The sequence below is a fragment of the Vanellus vanellus genome (genome assembly GCF_965231255.1).
Source record: "Vanellus vanellus genome assembly, chromosome: 1".
NCBI lineage: Eukaryota > Metazoa > Chordata > Aves > Charadriiformes > Charadriidae > Vanellus > Vanellus vanellus.
The window spans coordinates 53,150,890-53,166,509 of record NC_138905.1 but is presented as its reverse complement, the minus strand read 5'-3'; the positions used below and the strand labels follow the sequence as shown (position 1 = coordinate 53,166,509).

General features: G+C 41.8%; 1 protein-coding gene across 4 annotated transcripts in view; it reads left to right on the top strand.

Annotated features, from left to right (window-relative positions):
* Positions 1-15,620, top strand: part of ANKS1B (ankyrin repeat and sterile alpha motif domain containing 1B) — a gene marked incomplete at its 5' end in the record, with an annotated part of 460,979 nt that overhangs the window by 400,249 nt on the left and 45,110 nt on the right. For all 4 annotated transcript variants that reach the window (XM_082485311.1, XM_082485313.1, XM_082485312.1 and 1 more), the window contains 2 exons: positions 7,033-7,140; positions 12,344-12,523. In XM_082485311.1, coding sequence (XP_082341437.1) covers positions 7,033-7,140; positions 12,344-12,523 — 288 coding nt within the window. The remainder of the gene's footprint in view (positions 1-7,032; positions 7,141-12,343; positions 12,524-15,620) is intronic.

The following is a 15,620-nucleotide window of genomic DNA, read 5'->3' as shown; positions in this document are numbered from 1 at the left end:
CGAATGGGGATGGGTTGTGTCCTTAGCTTCGTGCTGTCAGTTTGTAATAGTGGAGTATTGACGCTGCCGGACTATGAACGCTTTTCTCATTTTTCATGTTTACGGTTCTTTTACGGCTCTTCTCTTAAAAAAGTGGATAAATATCAATGCTAGCAGTAGGACAGTAACGCATGATCAAGTTTGTAGCCCTGGGATATTTAATGCTTTAAGGGGATAAGCGTATTTTGGATTGCTGTGTGTGGTGTTCGGTGCGAACCGCTCCATAGCACAGCGTGAACGTGAGCCATAGGCAGCACCTGTGCATCGATTTGGCTTGAACTAGATATTCAAGGGTGGAGCCCATGCTTTTGATGTGAATGTTCTGCAATACAGAAAAATAATTTTACTAAACTGAGAATGCTCCGATGCAATAATAATTAGGTCTTTGAGCACACAGCTGGTAACTTGCAAATATACTGGGAAACTGACTGCGTTCTGAATAACATCTCTTAACAGCATTTGTTCGGATCCTTGGTCCAGGTTCTCCTTGCCAATATTTGGCTTTCCTTTCTGTATGTTGAAGACATTCTTTCTGCAGTTGTCATGTATCTAAAAGATGGTGATGATTTAAAAAAAAATAATGCATAGAAGGACCTGCATTAAATTCTAGTATTAGAAGAAGATATTTAACACCGTCTTAGGTTTTTCATTATTTTTATTGCCATTTTTATCAGACTTTATAATTGCATGATACAGGAACAAACAATTTTCAATTCTAATATATTAATATCTGTATAATTAACTGATATTATTCTCATATTACAGAGCATACCTTTTAATGACTGCGTTGGTTATAACTGTGAGCTAGAGTAATCTGCATTTTTACTCCAAGCAGCGAATGGCTGTTTGTTTCTTCTGATATTATGAAAGCATTCATTACTGTGTTGTTAGAAGGCTTTAAAAAAAGCTATTTATTTGGTAGACAAATGTCCCACTCTTTGAAAAGGTTAGAAGGTTGGATTATTTTTCCCTTTTGCTTTAAATTAAGTCCATGACGAATTGAATCAAGATCAGAAAAAGGATCAATTTTAGAGCTGTTAAGATTTTCTATGGAGATTTGTATTTTATCTCCTATTTCTCGTCACATTAGCTGTATTTCATGCTTGTGTACAGATTAATGTGCTTTGCTGATAATCGCGTATTAAAAATAGATAAATAAATGATTAGCTCATTATCAAGTGTGTTGTAGTACCAGTAACTTTAATTATAATTTTTCTGCTATGTAAGTAATCCTGCAAAATATTGTGGGATAACATACTGCCGTTGCAGTGCTATATGATTAACAATGAAAACCTCAAGAAGGTTGGTCGGGAATAATGCTCCTGGTCTCTGCGGCCACACATTTTCCAAATCTGATCTGAAGCAGTGACTGGACCCGTCATTAGCTCAACACAGAGGTGGAAACGCAAGTGGCCAGTGGAAGGAACAGTCTAAGAAGTCTATCCTCTAGGACTCAGTTTGGGAACGTATTCCACCAATAGTTTTTCAACTTACTGCTTGTGAAAACAGAAGGAATGTTTTTACTTTATGTACAGGTCTGCTTAGTGCTTGCTGTTTTTCACATTAATAAAATTTTCAGCTTTGTCTCTTAGAATAGGTAATCATTATTGTAATAATCTTTGTGTAATAGACTTTTAAGATTCTGATTTAAGGGGTTTTGAGCCTCATGTGGTAAAAATGCACATACGTAATACTTGTCATTACATCTGAGGCTTGCAAAATCATTAAACTGTGATTTATTTTTTTTTTAAAGTTCATGGATTTAACTTCTTTTATTATTAAGAAATTGTTTTTAAAAAGTGGTTCAGCACGTGGCCTGAGACGCATCCTCAGGAGGTAAAGTGGCCGGGTCTCAGTGTTGGCCAGGTCTCGTTTCATTGTATTTTCCTGATTTTTATTAATGAAAAATTAAACTAATGATTTCCCACTGAAATATTAAGGGTTATCGATTACAAGCACAAAATTAAAATTACATTTTTTCATCTTTAGTGGAGCCAAAAGTACTAGCACCTGACATTTTCAGTCATCCGATTCTTAAACTAATGAGAATTTGGAAAACAGTTTAATGACAAAAATGGCTTCTCTGGTGAAGTCGGGACGAAAATTCCAGCGGCCTGGGTAGTGCCAAAGGCTGTCCTGAGAACTTCTGCCAAAAATATAATAAATCCCTCACGTACCTGAATCTGACCCGGGATGGCAACGGCTGAGCAGCGGTGTGACACCACTGCTCCGGCAGCAGACTCATGTGCAGCAGCGCAGCTCAGAGGAGTGTAACGACCCGGGATTCAAAACCACCTTTGCTTGGAGAGGGCTCAGCCTCTGACTTCTCAGTACCATTAAACTGGAGAGCGGCAACTGAATTATGTATTTGAAGGACGGGGGGGGGGACGACCAAATAAACGTCAGTCCTTCATGATAATGTATAGAAACGGGACTTACTAGGCAGCCATCTGTCTTTGCGAAATGCCATCACCAAGACAACTGACATCTGTTTCCAGTTGGGTAATTAATGCAGGGGGATAATGGCGCATGTTTCGTAGCGTTATGATATGAAATCATTAAGTCTCTTACAAGTCTCTTCGTAGGCATAATAAACGATTGCTTCCACTGCAGCTGTGGGAACCAGAGAAGTCTCGCGTCTGGCAGAGCTGCGGCAAGTCCCTCATCTCCAGCCGCTTTGGAGCGTCTCTGTTTTCACCTGCCTGTGCTTTGCTGAGCGGTCAGGGCTCCGGGGGAAAAATCCCTGCCCCGTTAAGAATGGCAAGGGTTTGTGATAATTTTGGGTTGGAAGGAACCAGCAGTTGCAGCCAGGGTGAGAAAGAGCATGAAGTATCCTTAGGTGAAAAATTCAACGCAAGTTTGGTATGGTTTGGACTGGATTTGGCTGAGGTTGGTATTGGTAAGCCAGCAGGTGTTCAATATCGCAGCAGACTCAGGCATATTTATCTTTCAAAATATGCCAGTTATTACACCATGTAATTTTGGTCAGTATGTGCCGTATGGCTTTCTTTTCCCCCTTTTTTCCCCCTCTTTTTTTTTTTTTTTTTTGTTGTTTTTGTTATGACTGTAATCACTGACAACAGTTCTATGGAGAGGATTTGTAACATTTTGAACAGTTGTCCATGCTGGGAATTTATATAGCAAGTATATTTCATCCATTCTCAAATTTCCAGTTAAAACAGTCACGATGATCAGGTGAGCTGTACTGGTTGGTCTGGGTGTTCTGGGCACTGCCGCATTTTAGCATTAGCCCTGTGGGGCGGCATTGTGGCAGGAAGGTGGTAATAATCAATGTATTATTCACCCGCGATTCCAGGATAGCCTGGAGTTTATTCCAATATGACCAGCAGTAAAATGGTTAATAAAATTTAATTTAGCTAGCGTTTGGGGCTGTTAACTTGCAGAAATAGGAAGATCACACCTTGTTGGCTTGTGTTTACCATTTTTTCTTCTTAAATTCTGAAGTGTCTGATGCTACCAGTAGAGAACCAGTAGTGCAATTCTGATCATTCTCTTGTTTTCCACTCTGTAGGTAGTTCCTAGTGTCTGATTGTTGCTACATGGTTAGTCCAAGCCACTTGCGCCATTACGGTACTAATTTTACCCCATACAGTAGCTTTTCAAATTATTCCAAAAGAAAGGGAATTGATGTCTTGAATTTCAGTAATCTTTATAATATCCATTTTAAAACTTGTAGAATAATTATAAAAATACAGTATTGGATGATGTTATTTAATCAGAAGAAAAGATCAAGCAGAAGAATGTTGCAGAAATAACGCTCAGTTTTATAATTCCAGCATCTGCACATACACAGTCATCGGGGAGTTACTGGGCTACATGTGTTTGTTTTTTAAAACATCTGTCAACTAAGTCAGAAATCTAAATGCAAAGTATTGCATTGGTTACATTTGTGGATTTCTTGCATTTCCTAGTGGAATTTCATTTTGTATGCTAATCATTGGAGAATATGGAGGTAAAAATAGGATTAAATTTGTCTGCATGTATCATTTCTTTGGACACGTGACTCGCCCCGTTCTCCTTTAATTGTATTACAGCATCAAATATAAGCAAATATATGAGATGGAATTGCATTATTTTTTCTCTGGTATCCTACTGTCAGCGTGGAAGGAGGCATGTCAGGAACATACTTTTTTCTTTTTTTTTTTTTTTTTCGTCCCAGTAACAGAATAAAGGGCTGTGGAGGGCCTTAAGCTAATCTGACCGCTTCATGACATGTTGTAGCTGATTCCTGCAGCCACACTGCAAAGCTCATTTCGTTGTTGTATATTCTGTGGGCTACAATCCCTTTGACGAAACGTTTCACTGCGTAGCTCTCAGGTGCGTTGTATTGACTGTCCCTATGGTTCAGTGTTACTGTGTTCGCTGTTACCTGGTATATAGCAAATACTCGTGGGGAACTAACTTGCCGGCTAAATAACTGCAAGACTTTTAAAGATTATTTGACACACACACCCCATTAAAATATTTCTAAGGTACCCCTTTAGGCAATTTCACCGTTGCACACCGTTGACCTATATTTGTGATATTTAACATTTTTGATAAATACTATCAAGGATAATCCATCACAGAACAAGTTTTCAGAGTTTCAGGGTGTTTGTTAAACTCTGATAACTCAAATATAGAAGTGTTTCAGAAAACGGTATTTTATATTTGTAAGTTGAGTAAGAACATCGCTAGGGAGTCTGTTTCCAGAAGAATACAGCCGTCTTCAGTTAGCAGAGTATATGGTCCAGATGAGACTGGGCTGCAGCTGCCTGTTGGCTGGGGACCATATGTTTCTGTAGGTTGCACCTTTAAATCCCAACCACTTCAGAGTGGGGGTGATCATCATTTCAATGGAAAAACAAAATGTGGAATAAGCTTAGCAGCACTTACAGCGTTTAAAGATCTGTACCGCTTTCAAATTGAGCAGTTTTTGAAATAATATAACCATTTAGACCTGTCTGCTGATCTCTTACAATGCAAAGTCCCGCGAGACTCGTCTCCTTTTCTCTCCTGTTGTTCAAGAGTTCCCTGAAGTCCAAGAGAATTACTTTGTGTGGTTTGATAGAGGTAATAAGGCAGTCAGCGCACTGAGGACCTCAAAATAACCCGAGAACTGTAGCTTGACGTAAAAATCTCTGGGTAAATGCTCTTGATGATGGAGAAGCGTTATGAAAGAAGCAAGTCCGCTGAAGTGCGTTACCTAAGTAATGCTTAAAGCAGCCATAGTTCATTCACCTGTTTCATATACTTAAATCCGGAGATAAACAGTGCACCCTTCTGTTTCACGTTCAACGTAAATGGAGTACACGAGTGAGTCTCCTGCCTGCCTCCGGCATTTTTGCGTGTGCTGCGCTCTCTCAGCTTCACTCGTGCTTCTCCAGATTTAGACTAACAGGAGAGCGCGTAGCAGGCTCGTGGGGCTCTGCAGCTTGGGTCTGCTGTTGAGCTGAGGGGTCTGCAGCGACCCTGTAAGCTGCCTGCTCGGAGGAGGACCTCGGTCAGTTTTCATCTCCTAGCCCATGGCTTTTGTAGATGCGGGCAAGCAAGGTGTTCGGGAGGTTCAACTGTAATGGGCAGTACGGAGACACTCAACAGAGGAAGCGTGGAAGAATGCACGTGTGCCCATGGATGGGCAGGAGTTCACCCAGCAGAATAGTGACGGTGTGTTGCTGTACCGTACCCATGGATGAAGGAGATGTCGTAGGGGAGTTGCTGGGGTCTGGGTCTTGTTTGTTTGTTCTCCCGAATGGCAGCTCTTCGGGGTACTGCTTAAACCGAGGTAGTTGTTCACTGAGGTAGCATTGTCAGGGTTTTTTGGGGACTATTGCTTTATCTAGGTTGAGTGAGAGATTCCTCTCGACTGAAGGGTGTTGAAACACAGCGGTCCTAAATATAGCGGGAAGTACTGTCTTCTGAGGCAATGGAGGCAGCTCTGGTGTATGAAGCCATATATACAGTCTGGAAGAGTTACGTGAGGACACTGCTGTTCGCAGAGCAGAGTCTTGTTTCTACAATTCGGGCTGCTTTACATTTGGAAGTCATTTGTAGCCATTAAAGAACAGCATCGAAATATGATTTTTTTTTTTTTTTTTTTTTTTTTTGTGTCCATTAATGCTTAAGTTTCCAACTTGCTGCTTCTGCCCTCTCCATTTTCCTGAGAGCAGCGGTGGGTTTGTATATGGCAGGGACACAGAGAGATACGAGCGGGGAGTAGTTGCAGTAAGTTTAGAACGCCTTTTTGGCAGCATTCTTGGAGTTTGGAGAAGCACAAGGTATTTGAACCCATCCACTGATGGTCGCGTTTGTGTGCAACAGAGATTTTATTTTTCGTTGCATCTGATGAAAGTAATAGACCTCCAGGACAAAATTTGTCCGTGCTGTGTTTCTTACGCAAGGTTGATTCTACACCATAATGCAAACTGTATGTGTCGTTCGAAGATTACCCGTGAAAGGCATGGTGAATTAAATTTAAAAGTGACAACACTTATTCATTGTGCAGTTCCTTTTCTCCCTTCTTGCTCTCTCTAAGCATTTACTGGCTGTTCCTCCCTCTCTTCCCCAGGCCTCCCGTTCCCGTGAATCCTTTTAATCCACATCGCTCACTGTTTTCCTGCACCTCTACATTTCCTTCTCCAGTCTCTTCATCCCCGTCCCTTGTTTTTCCTCCCACTCTGCTGCCTTCTCTTCCTGTTTCATTTTCCTTTCCTCCTTACTTATGTTGGAGCCTTTTTTTTTTTTTTTTTCAGTTTTCCACATGTATACCTGCTTTAGTTTCTTCCTTCATTTTAGAGACTTTTTCCTCTGTTTGATCTCGCCTCGCGTTTGCTCATTGTTTGCCTCACACTGCTCTCTGTCTGCTTAGTCTGTGTAGTGGACTAACTTGGTAAAAGGTTTAAAGAGAATATGGCTTCGCTCTGGATGGATCTTCATTTCATGATCGCAATGTGTTCTTTTTAATGACCCGAGGTATTTTTATTATTATTTCAGGTCTTAAAAATTAGCTTGATTGGCCACCGGAAGCGCGTTCTGGCATCTTTGGGAGACAGGCTTCACGAAGATCCTCCTCAGAAACCACCTCGGTCAATAACCCTCAGGGTGAGTCCCCATGAAAATTTGTTTGCATTTCTCAAAAAGTCAGCAAGCGTTTGGTAGCGTTCGCATGAAAACAAGGGCCTCTTTGAGTGGGCTTCAACTTACCTCACTTCAGAAGTTCACAGCGTAGATGTTTTAGGCTGACGTGCTCAGTCGCACCTCCCCATAGAGCCGGCGGAGATAAGTTGACATTTTTACAGGGTGATTCATCTGACCTGTTTCAGATGTCTACCTTAGGATAAGTAGTGTCTTAGAAGTACCAGCTTATCTTCTTTGCTCAGGAAGCTAGCTCAGGAGCAGGTGCGTACGAGCTGCACGGCTACCTTTGCCCACAGGAATCCCAGCGCAGCCGATCGATACTGCGGAAGGAGAGTTACCATTTCCTTTCATGTCTTGAAAATGCTTTCGCTTACTTTTCAGGCATATAATTTATGCTTTCTTTAAAGAGAGCCTCTTGGCATTGTTGAGGTGAAAATGCCATTCAGATGTGTATCAAAAGTTTCGCCGTGTTTTTAATTTTCATTTGTATTCCCTCTTTTAGAAACCTTGTTGAAACGTCCCTGGGGTTTTTCCACACTTGGCCAGATTTAATCTCCTGTGGTTAAGCCACCTTCACTGGGTCTCTCCCATCCACTGCCTTTGCTTCCTTGCTGTCTGTTACCCTTATCGAGTTGTGGTCTGATGACCCCTTCCTACTCCAGGGGAGTTCATATCAACACTTTATTTTGATATTTTAGGTCACACCCTTTGCATTTCATTGGATCTGATTATTTTCACGGGGCTGCATTTCTGACTCGAATCTCATTTGGGACTAAATTTCCAAGTGTCAGAGGATGTCCGTGCTCCCAAGTTAAATTTCCTGGTGTAAAGAGAAATAGAGAGAGACAGAATGAGGGCTCATTTTTACATACACTTACAATTTCTGTGACCAGCCTGTTTTCACCTTGCTTATTCTCAGTTGCCACATATAGACATTTTAGATTCCCCCCCCAAATTCAACCTATTCCTAATGCCATGTTGAAAAAAGTCTCACAAGTCTATAACATCCTGCTCTAAGGCACGTTGCACAAACGTGTGGATATTTTTCTTGTCTTTTATGTATTATGTGAATGATTCCTGATGCATGTCAGGTGTTAAAACACTCCCAGGAAAGAGGAATCATTTGAAAGTCGCACATTTTTGCTCAGTACTTTCAGTGCTCTGGACTGGGGAATTAGTTCCTCTTCAGCAGGTGGGAAAGTTTCCACATCTCGTGGTATTGGTTCGGACTGTCTACTCTCAGTTAATAGTCAAGAGAAAACTGGATGTCCTCCATCTGTAGTCAAAATGATAAAAAGTAGTCTGCTGCTGCACAGCTAGAGCTACTGATGCGGGCAAGCGCTAAATGTCATTCATCACCTCGCGGTATTGGAGCCTTCACAGAGAATCCTAAAGAGGAGGACGTAAGTTTGGATTAAGGTTTCCTTTCCTAGCAACTGCTACTATGCCATTTCACGTGAAACGAAGACATAGTATTTAGGCTGTAGTTTGCAATAATTTTTAGTTCGAAAATTGTTTTACGTAAAGTATCTGTGGCTACTGGAAGATCAATTTATGTCTTTAAAAAATAGTAGTATATAGACTTTACCTTTAAGGTCCCAAGGTCAACCTAAGCACGGCTAACACTCTTCATCTTTTTCAACTCTCTTTGTATTAGCTTTTAAAATATTTCAAAGTAAAAAAACAGTTAAATATTGAGGAAAAGCAACAAACATAAAAATATCCACAAAATATGATATTGCCACAATGACTGTGTAGTAAGGAAAAGTTATTTTGATTTCAAAGTCATGTACCCGAAAGCTAGAAAATGCTGGATCTCAGGTTGCCTGTGCAATCTGGCTTTCCTCTCTTGAGTGCATTACAGTCTTTAATTACAGGATCAGTGTCCGTGTTATTCAGGGAACCCCATCCTCAGCTGGTTGGCGCTGGAAGGTGGAATTTAAACTGAAGGAATGACAATTCAGACTGAAAATTTGAAGAAGAGGCGTTGCAATAGTAACGATAGTTTAAGAGGAGAATGAATTCACTAGAGAGGTTTCCTGGGTGTAGGAACTGGTTAGACAAACATCTGTGGGGCACGAGGTACGCCTGGGCAGCCTGGGGAAGGGTCTCTTAAGCTCCCTTCCAGCCCTGACCTGTGCACTTCCAACATTACGTGACCGGCAGAACTGGGAGGTGGGGATGAAGCAGAGTCTGATAGTGAAATACGTGATGAGGCATCCCTGCAGGGCACGTGTCCGTGCCTGCACAACAGGGTGGGAACATGATATGGACTCTGTGACTGACAGTAACGCGGTACTGAGTACGTGATCGCACCTGCATGGGCGTCCGTGCCTGGTCTGCAGGTTTGTGAAGGAGATGGGAAAGTGGGTCTGGAGTGAGGAAGAGGCATGAAGGAAGAATGGGAGAGAGACTCATGCTTAAGGGAATTGTTGTAGCTGTGAAAATACAGATTTACACTCGCTTTTGCTACAAAGCCCTTGGATAAAGCTTGGTAAGTTATTTAGGTAATTGCCTCATAAACAGTCACTAATTGTATGTTACCGACATTGTGCATATCTGACTGGAGTCTGGAATCTGATTTATACAAGTGCTGAGCGCACAGCCCTGCAAATTAGATCAGTAAAAGTGGAGTTTTGAATACAAGCACTTGGAAAATCAGGCAATAGATGTTTTAATTGGGCATCCGAAGTGGCTGATATTTTTTAACCTTTGTCTGTGTGTCTCAGGTCCCCCACACTAAAGCGGTGATTATAAAATGCCAGAAGTCACAGGGTGTGGTGAAAATAAATTGATTGACATTTGTAAAGCACGTATGAGCGTCATGAAAATGACGATATTAGTCATCCTGTCTTCAGAGCAGGGTTTGAATAGAGTTTAGGGAAGGGGTTCAGGGCCACGAAACGAGGTGAGAATAAAATACTGACTACACGATAACTAATGATAACGCAGTGCTGAGTATATGACAACACGCTGCACAGTTGAGGACCCATCTGTGCTGTGAAGGACGACTTTGAGAAAATAGCATAAAATCATACAATCAAACCCTGTTCCATAATGCAGAGGCACCGTAATCCTTTTATTTCTTCGCTCTGTAATTCCTGTCTCCGTTGCCTTGCCAGCAACCTTCCGATATAGATTTCTGAGTGAATTTCCTCGTTATATGCAGTTTGATAAAATATGAGAAACTCGATGAGAACTGGAATCCGTATGTCCGTGGCACGGTCATCTGTCACTTTGATGCGCTGATGGCCCTGTCAGTCCACTGAACAGGGGGTGAATCGTGATTCGGAGCAGAGAGAGGTTACCTACCTGGCTGGAGCGGCACGTAGCCGTCGTTAGGAAGGATCTCGTGTAGTGGCCCTCTACTCAGGTTATTTTCAGGGCAGAGATGTCTGCACCGTGTAGTCAGGGTTGGGCCCGTGGAGGGTAGGTTTTAGAGATTGTGCCTCGCCAAACCTTGTGAGCGTGTGCATGAGCAAAGCTTTTCAGAAGCTTTTAACTGGGCCAAATGTAGGTGGATTTTTGTGAAGGAGGGAAAAAGACTATTCCTAAGAGGAAAACATTCCTTTCTTTGCCCTGGGAAATGTCAAGTGCTTGTCTCAGATCACAGGGAAGCTAGAGAATTTAAAAAAAAAACAACAAAAAAAAAAATCCCCATTTAATTAAAAGTTGATAAACAACTGTATATCCCTGACTTTAGTCAACCAACATGAAAAATACTAATCCATTACTGTGATGGCAAGGAATAATGTCACATAGACTCCTACACTTCAAATATTAACGTCAGATGTTACTATCACTTGAACGCATACAGAGAACTGCAACTTTCCTTTCCATTTGGAAGAGATTACAGCTCTCTGATTTCTTACACGATATCTCGTTTCTTAACAGCATGGAGTAAAGTACCTTGATGCTTTTCGGAATTAGGTTTGCATCAATGTAATCATGCATGAACTATCCACTTTAATTCTTTCTTTAAAGAAAAAGGTAGGGTGTTTTACCCACCGTGCCCACTGGAGCAGGTCTTTGCTTCCTCTAATATATTCGGGTCCCTTCTTCTTGTTCAGTATTGAAATGCAGTATTACAGCAATAGGTGATTTAGAGAAGGTCTGCACCGTGCAAACACGCTCCTGGGTGCGCTCTGCCTCCGAAGAACTTACTATCGGAGAAATCTCTAGTGTCAGATAAATTGAGCCCAGTAACCTGCGTCGTGAGAGAGGAACGTGTTTCCCCATCCCACTGCTACGAGGGTGTTTTACAGTCCCCCCTGGGGTGGTACGTGTGCAGACTGGCTGCCCAGTGCACTGCAGCTCCGCTCCTGCTGATTGCAGTCTCCAAGAGTCTCCAAGAGTGTTTGCAAATGGGGTTTGAACAAGTGATGTGATGTGCACGGGAATAGGTGTTTCCAACCATACCTACGGTGGCTGTCTGTGAGCGGCGTGGTGGCGGGATCCCAGTAGAATGTATGATCTAGAGGACATGTTTAGCTGTTTATTAGATAGAGTTCACGTATTAATTCGCTGTGGTATTTGCACACTGACTGATACAAGGTCACAGTTCAGCCCAGATTACAGGAAAAGCCCGGTGAAATATTTGTACTCTGATGCTTTCATACGTTCTAGGAATTGTTATTTAGCTTGTTTCTGATATCCAGTACTTCAAGTTAAATGGATATTCTGCAAGACCTATAAAAATTGCAAAGCGTCTATATTTCGTAAATGTTCGTGCATTTCTTTTTTCCGGCAAGAGATGTTGCTAGAGTTCGCATCACTTTCAAATCACTTTCACTGCTCAGAGGGGCTGCTTAGAAGTGGTGAGAATGTATTTCATCTTACAAATAGCTAGTCCTAAATCATGGCTTTATTTGGGCCTTGACAAGAAGTTTTATCTCTGTACCAGTCCTAGAAGGGAGTATGTATTGCACAAGGAGGTTTTGGAGAGGGAATTTACCACTAGTTCATGTAAATAGTGAATTGGTTTTCCTTCCACATGGGCTCTGCATCTTAGGTAGCAAATCTCAAAAATTCATCCACAGTAACCTCTACTTTAGGAATTGTTCCTTAATTTTTAAGTACGAGTAATTCAAACACACTTTTAAACATGTGGTTTGAAGTCAGCAATGTGCTGTTCTTACCATGCTGTATTTTTCTCCTCCCTGTCCAGGAACCCAGTGGTAACCACACTCCTCCTCAGTTGTCTCCATCACTTAGCCAAAGCACTTTCACTACTGGTGGCTCCCTGGACGTTCCCCACATTATCATGCAGGGCGATGCAAGGAGAAGAAGAAATGAAAACTATTTTGATGATATTCCCCGGTCAAAGCTGGAGAGGCAGATGGCACAGGTAGGGTCAAAACGATGCCATTAAAAGGCTGCGCCTTGCTCCTATTGGTTACAGAACTAACCCTAACCATGGCTGTGGGTCATACATGAAGGCTGAATTGTAAACTACAAAGACTGACAATTTTTTCCAAGCTGTCTGTTCCAGTTCTCTGTATTTCAAAGAGTGTAAGTTGGTGTGCAGTTTCTCCTGAGAGGTAGAGTTTTGGGGGTGTTTAGGTGCCTGGAGGCTGAGATGAAGGTGCCTCCCGCGCACCAGAGCACGAAGGCTCCCACTGGCACTGACTCTGCCTCTTGTTTTTGTAAGAAGGTGCAGATTCCTCAATTTCTGAGCAACCTAGATAAAAATAAGCTGACATCAGTTCACTGCCAGAAACTCGGAGGACTTGCGAGGTGGTGATTGCCCCATTTATTAACGGAGAGGGTCAGCATTCTGCTAAACCTTGTGATCTGGGGATGTATCTTGAGTGTTTAAAAAAAGATTTTAACTGTGCAACAACTTACTTGAGCATCACAACAGCACTAGACTCGGCTGGATGTTAAACCAAACTGTTCATGAAAAGAAAGCCTAAAGTAGCCTTCATCTCTAAATTGCTTCACCCAACCGCAGTTATGGGTCCTGATAATTTTAAGTCTAGCATACATCGACCAGAGCGATGCCTTGTACCATTCTAAAGGGCAGTAAAGTTAAGCTTTGACAGCCGGTCGGCCAAAACGCCTTGGGATGAACTCGGCTGTTTTTTGGTGGTGCGTACAATGAAAGACAGCCGGGTCTTAAGCCGTGCGGTGCTTTGCAGCGCACGCTGGAGACAGAGCTTTGATTTGCCGTCAGAAGCAGATGGGCAGCCGGTGCGGTTCCTGGAGCGACTCTCTCCGTGAAGGAGCGGGTTGCTGCACGCCGCCCCGCGCGAGGCTTCCCAGGGCTTCTCTGCCTGCCGCGGCCCAAAATAGAGCCTCTACCCGAAACTCAGCCTCAAAATGGGAAAAGCTATGCAAATAGCCGCGTTATGGTTAACATAATGAACGAAAGGCTGCAGCCTCTCAGCTAATTGCATGAACAAGAAGAAGTAATTAAATAAACAAGCAAAACAAGGTGCTGCTGTTACCTGGGAACACGGAAACAAATTGAATTCCATTTGTTCCGAGGACATTTCTAGGGAAGTGAAATTGCATTTGGTTGGGTGGGGCTGTTTCCTTGCCTTTTTTTAATCTCCTAATTTTCTGCTGGATAATTTCATTGTACAGAATTAAGGGGAATGTTGCCTAGTGAATGAGCTTGTTTTCAAACCAAAGTCTGCTGGGCTTTTGTGGCAAGAACAAGGTTGAGCCGAAGTCCAGAAAGAAAAAGCCCAGTTCCTAATGTGAAACTATTTCTTTGAAGGTCATGAAATTTAGGTGTCTGAGCATGAAATGCCAACTTGCTCATGGCTGAGTAGACTGGTTCATCTACTTAGTTTATTTTATCACTTGGTTCACAAATCCCTATTCCCACTGCCTCTCTTCGTCACTAACATTGAAGGAAGAAAGGAAAAAAAAAAAAAAAGACCAAAAAACCCCCACCAGCAATTCTTCCTGTCTTTCTTCCTGTCTTCTTTTCACTTTTCCTGTTTGAAATCCTGATATTCCCGAGAGGTATGACACACTCTCGTAGAGGGTACCTGAGATTTTCTTTAGGCTGTTAAAAATTGCTTTTCCAGAAGGACTGTGATGTGTTGCATATCCAAAGAGAGAACTGAGCAGTTGGTACTCACACCACTCCAAAACACTATAAAACCAATTAAGTGTTGGGATTTTTTTTTTTTTTTTTTTTTTTTTTGTGGGAGTGGGTACCCACTGAATGAATGACTTCAGTGCCTTCTTCCTGACTTTCACCATGGAATATAGTAGTCATCCTTTGGAATTCCAGAGGGGAAAATGGATTCAGATGAAATCTGTAAAACAGTGTTTTGCTTTAGTCCCTGAACTCCAATCTGTTTGGAGTCTTTCTCAGCTCTGCCCCCAAATTTTGCACTCCTGATGTATGTAAAATTCCCTTTGACTTTAATGGAAAAGTCAATGACTCCCTCTGGTGATCATTCTCACTAAATTGGACTCACCCCATTAAGAGGCTAATCAGGGATTTCTTCAACCATTCTATCCCAAAAATAGATTTTTAAATTTATTTTGTGCAATATGTGCTTTGCTAAAATGAACTATATTTCCTTCAACCTTTCCCCAAAGCCCCTTTGAAATTAAAGGTAAAATAATTGTTTCTGGAAAATAAAGGAGATCCAACTGATTCGTAACATGACCCTTCTGCTCCATGGTTGGTTTTTTCTTTTCCATCCAGCAGCTTCCTCCTTGCAGTTTGCAGGTTCCTTTGGCTTTTGTCAGATAAACAACAACTTCTGAGCCGATCCCAGTCCTGCTTTCCAGCTAGAACGCTTCTCACAAACAGAATAATCTAGAGCGGTTATCGGAATTGCTTGAGGATATTCTTTGTCTTGACCCTTTCTTTGCTAGGCTGTTTGCATGCTGCTGTATGAATCTGCATGTTTACTGGATGCTATAGTAGACAAATGCGCATAAGGACATCTTGGATGGCGTGATCTTTTGGAAGGGGCTTTAGGTGTGTTCTTGACGGTGAGATTAATGGGTATTTTTATGGCCTTGGAAAGAGAGGCCAATGCGGTATTGAGAAGCTTATTCATGGTGTTGCTTTCATGAACTTGATTTTCTTTCAGAAATGTTAGGATAAGACTATTTTTAGCCTCAATTTAAAATGTAAAATCTGAAGATATTTTGAGAAAATGGTGAGATCTGATGTTTCCATCTTTACTATAGTCCGTGTTTTCACTAAGCCTTTACATGGGAGTCATCGAGCATGTTGATCTTTGCATCAATTATCAACAGTGTTTCTTAAAACAATGAGCACATCAGTTTAAATCTGTTTTCTTTTGATCTGCTAAATGGGTTTAAACAATTCTGTAAACCATAATCAAATCTGCTTGTAAGTAATACAACACTTTGTTTCCTGGAGGAAGCACTGATTTAAATTTACTTAATGTGGGTGGTTTTGTCTCAAGGCCAGCGTGTACCTTCATTCATAGTTCCCTAGCAGA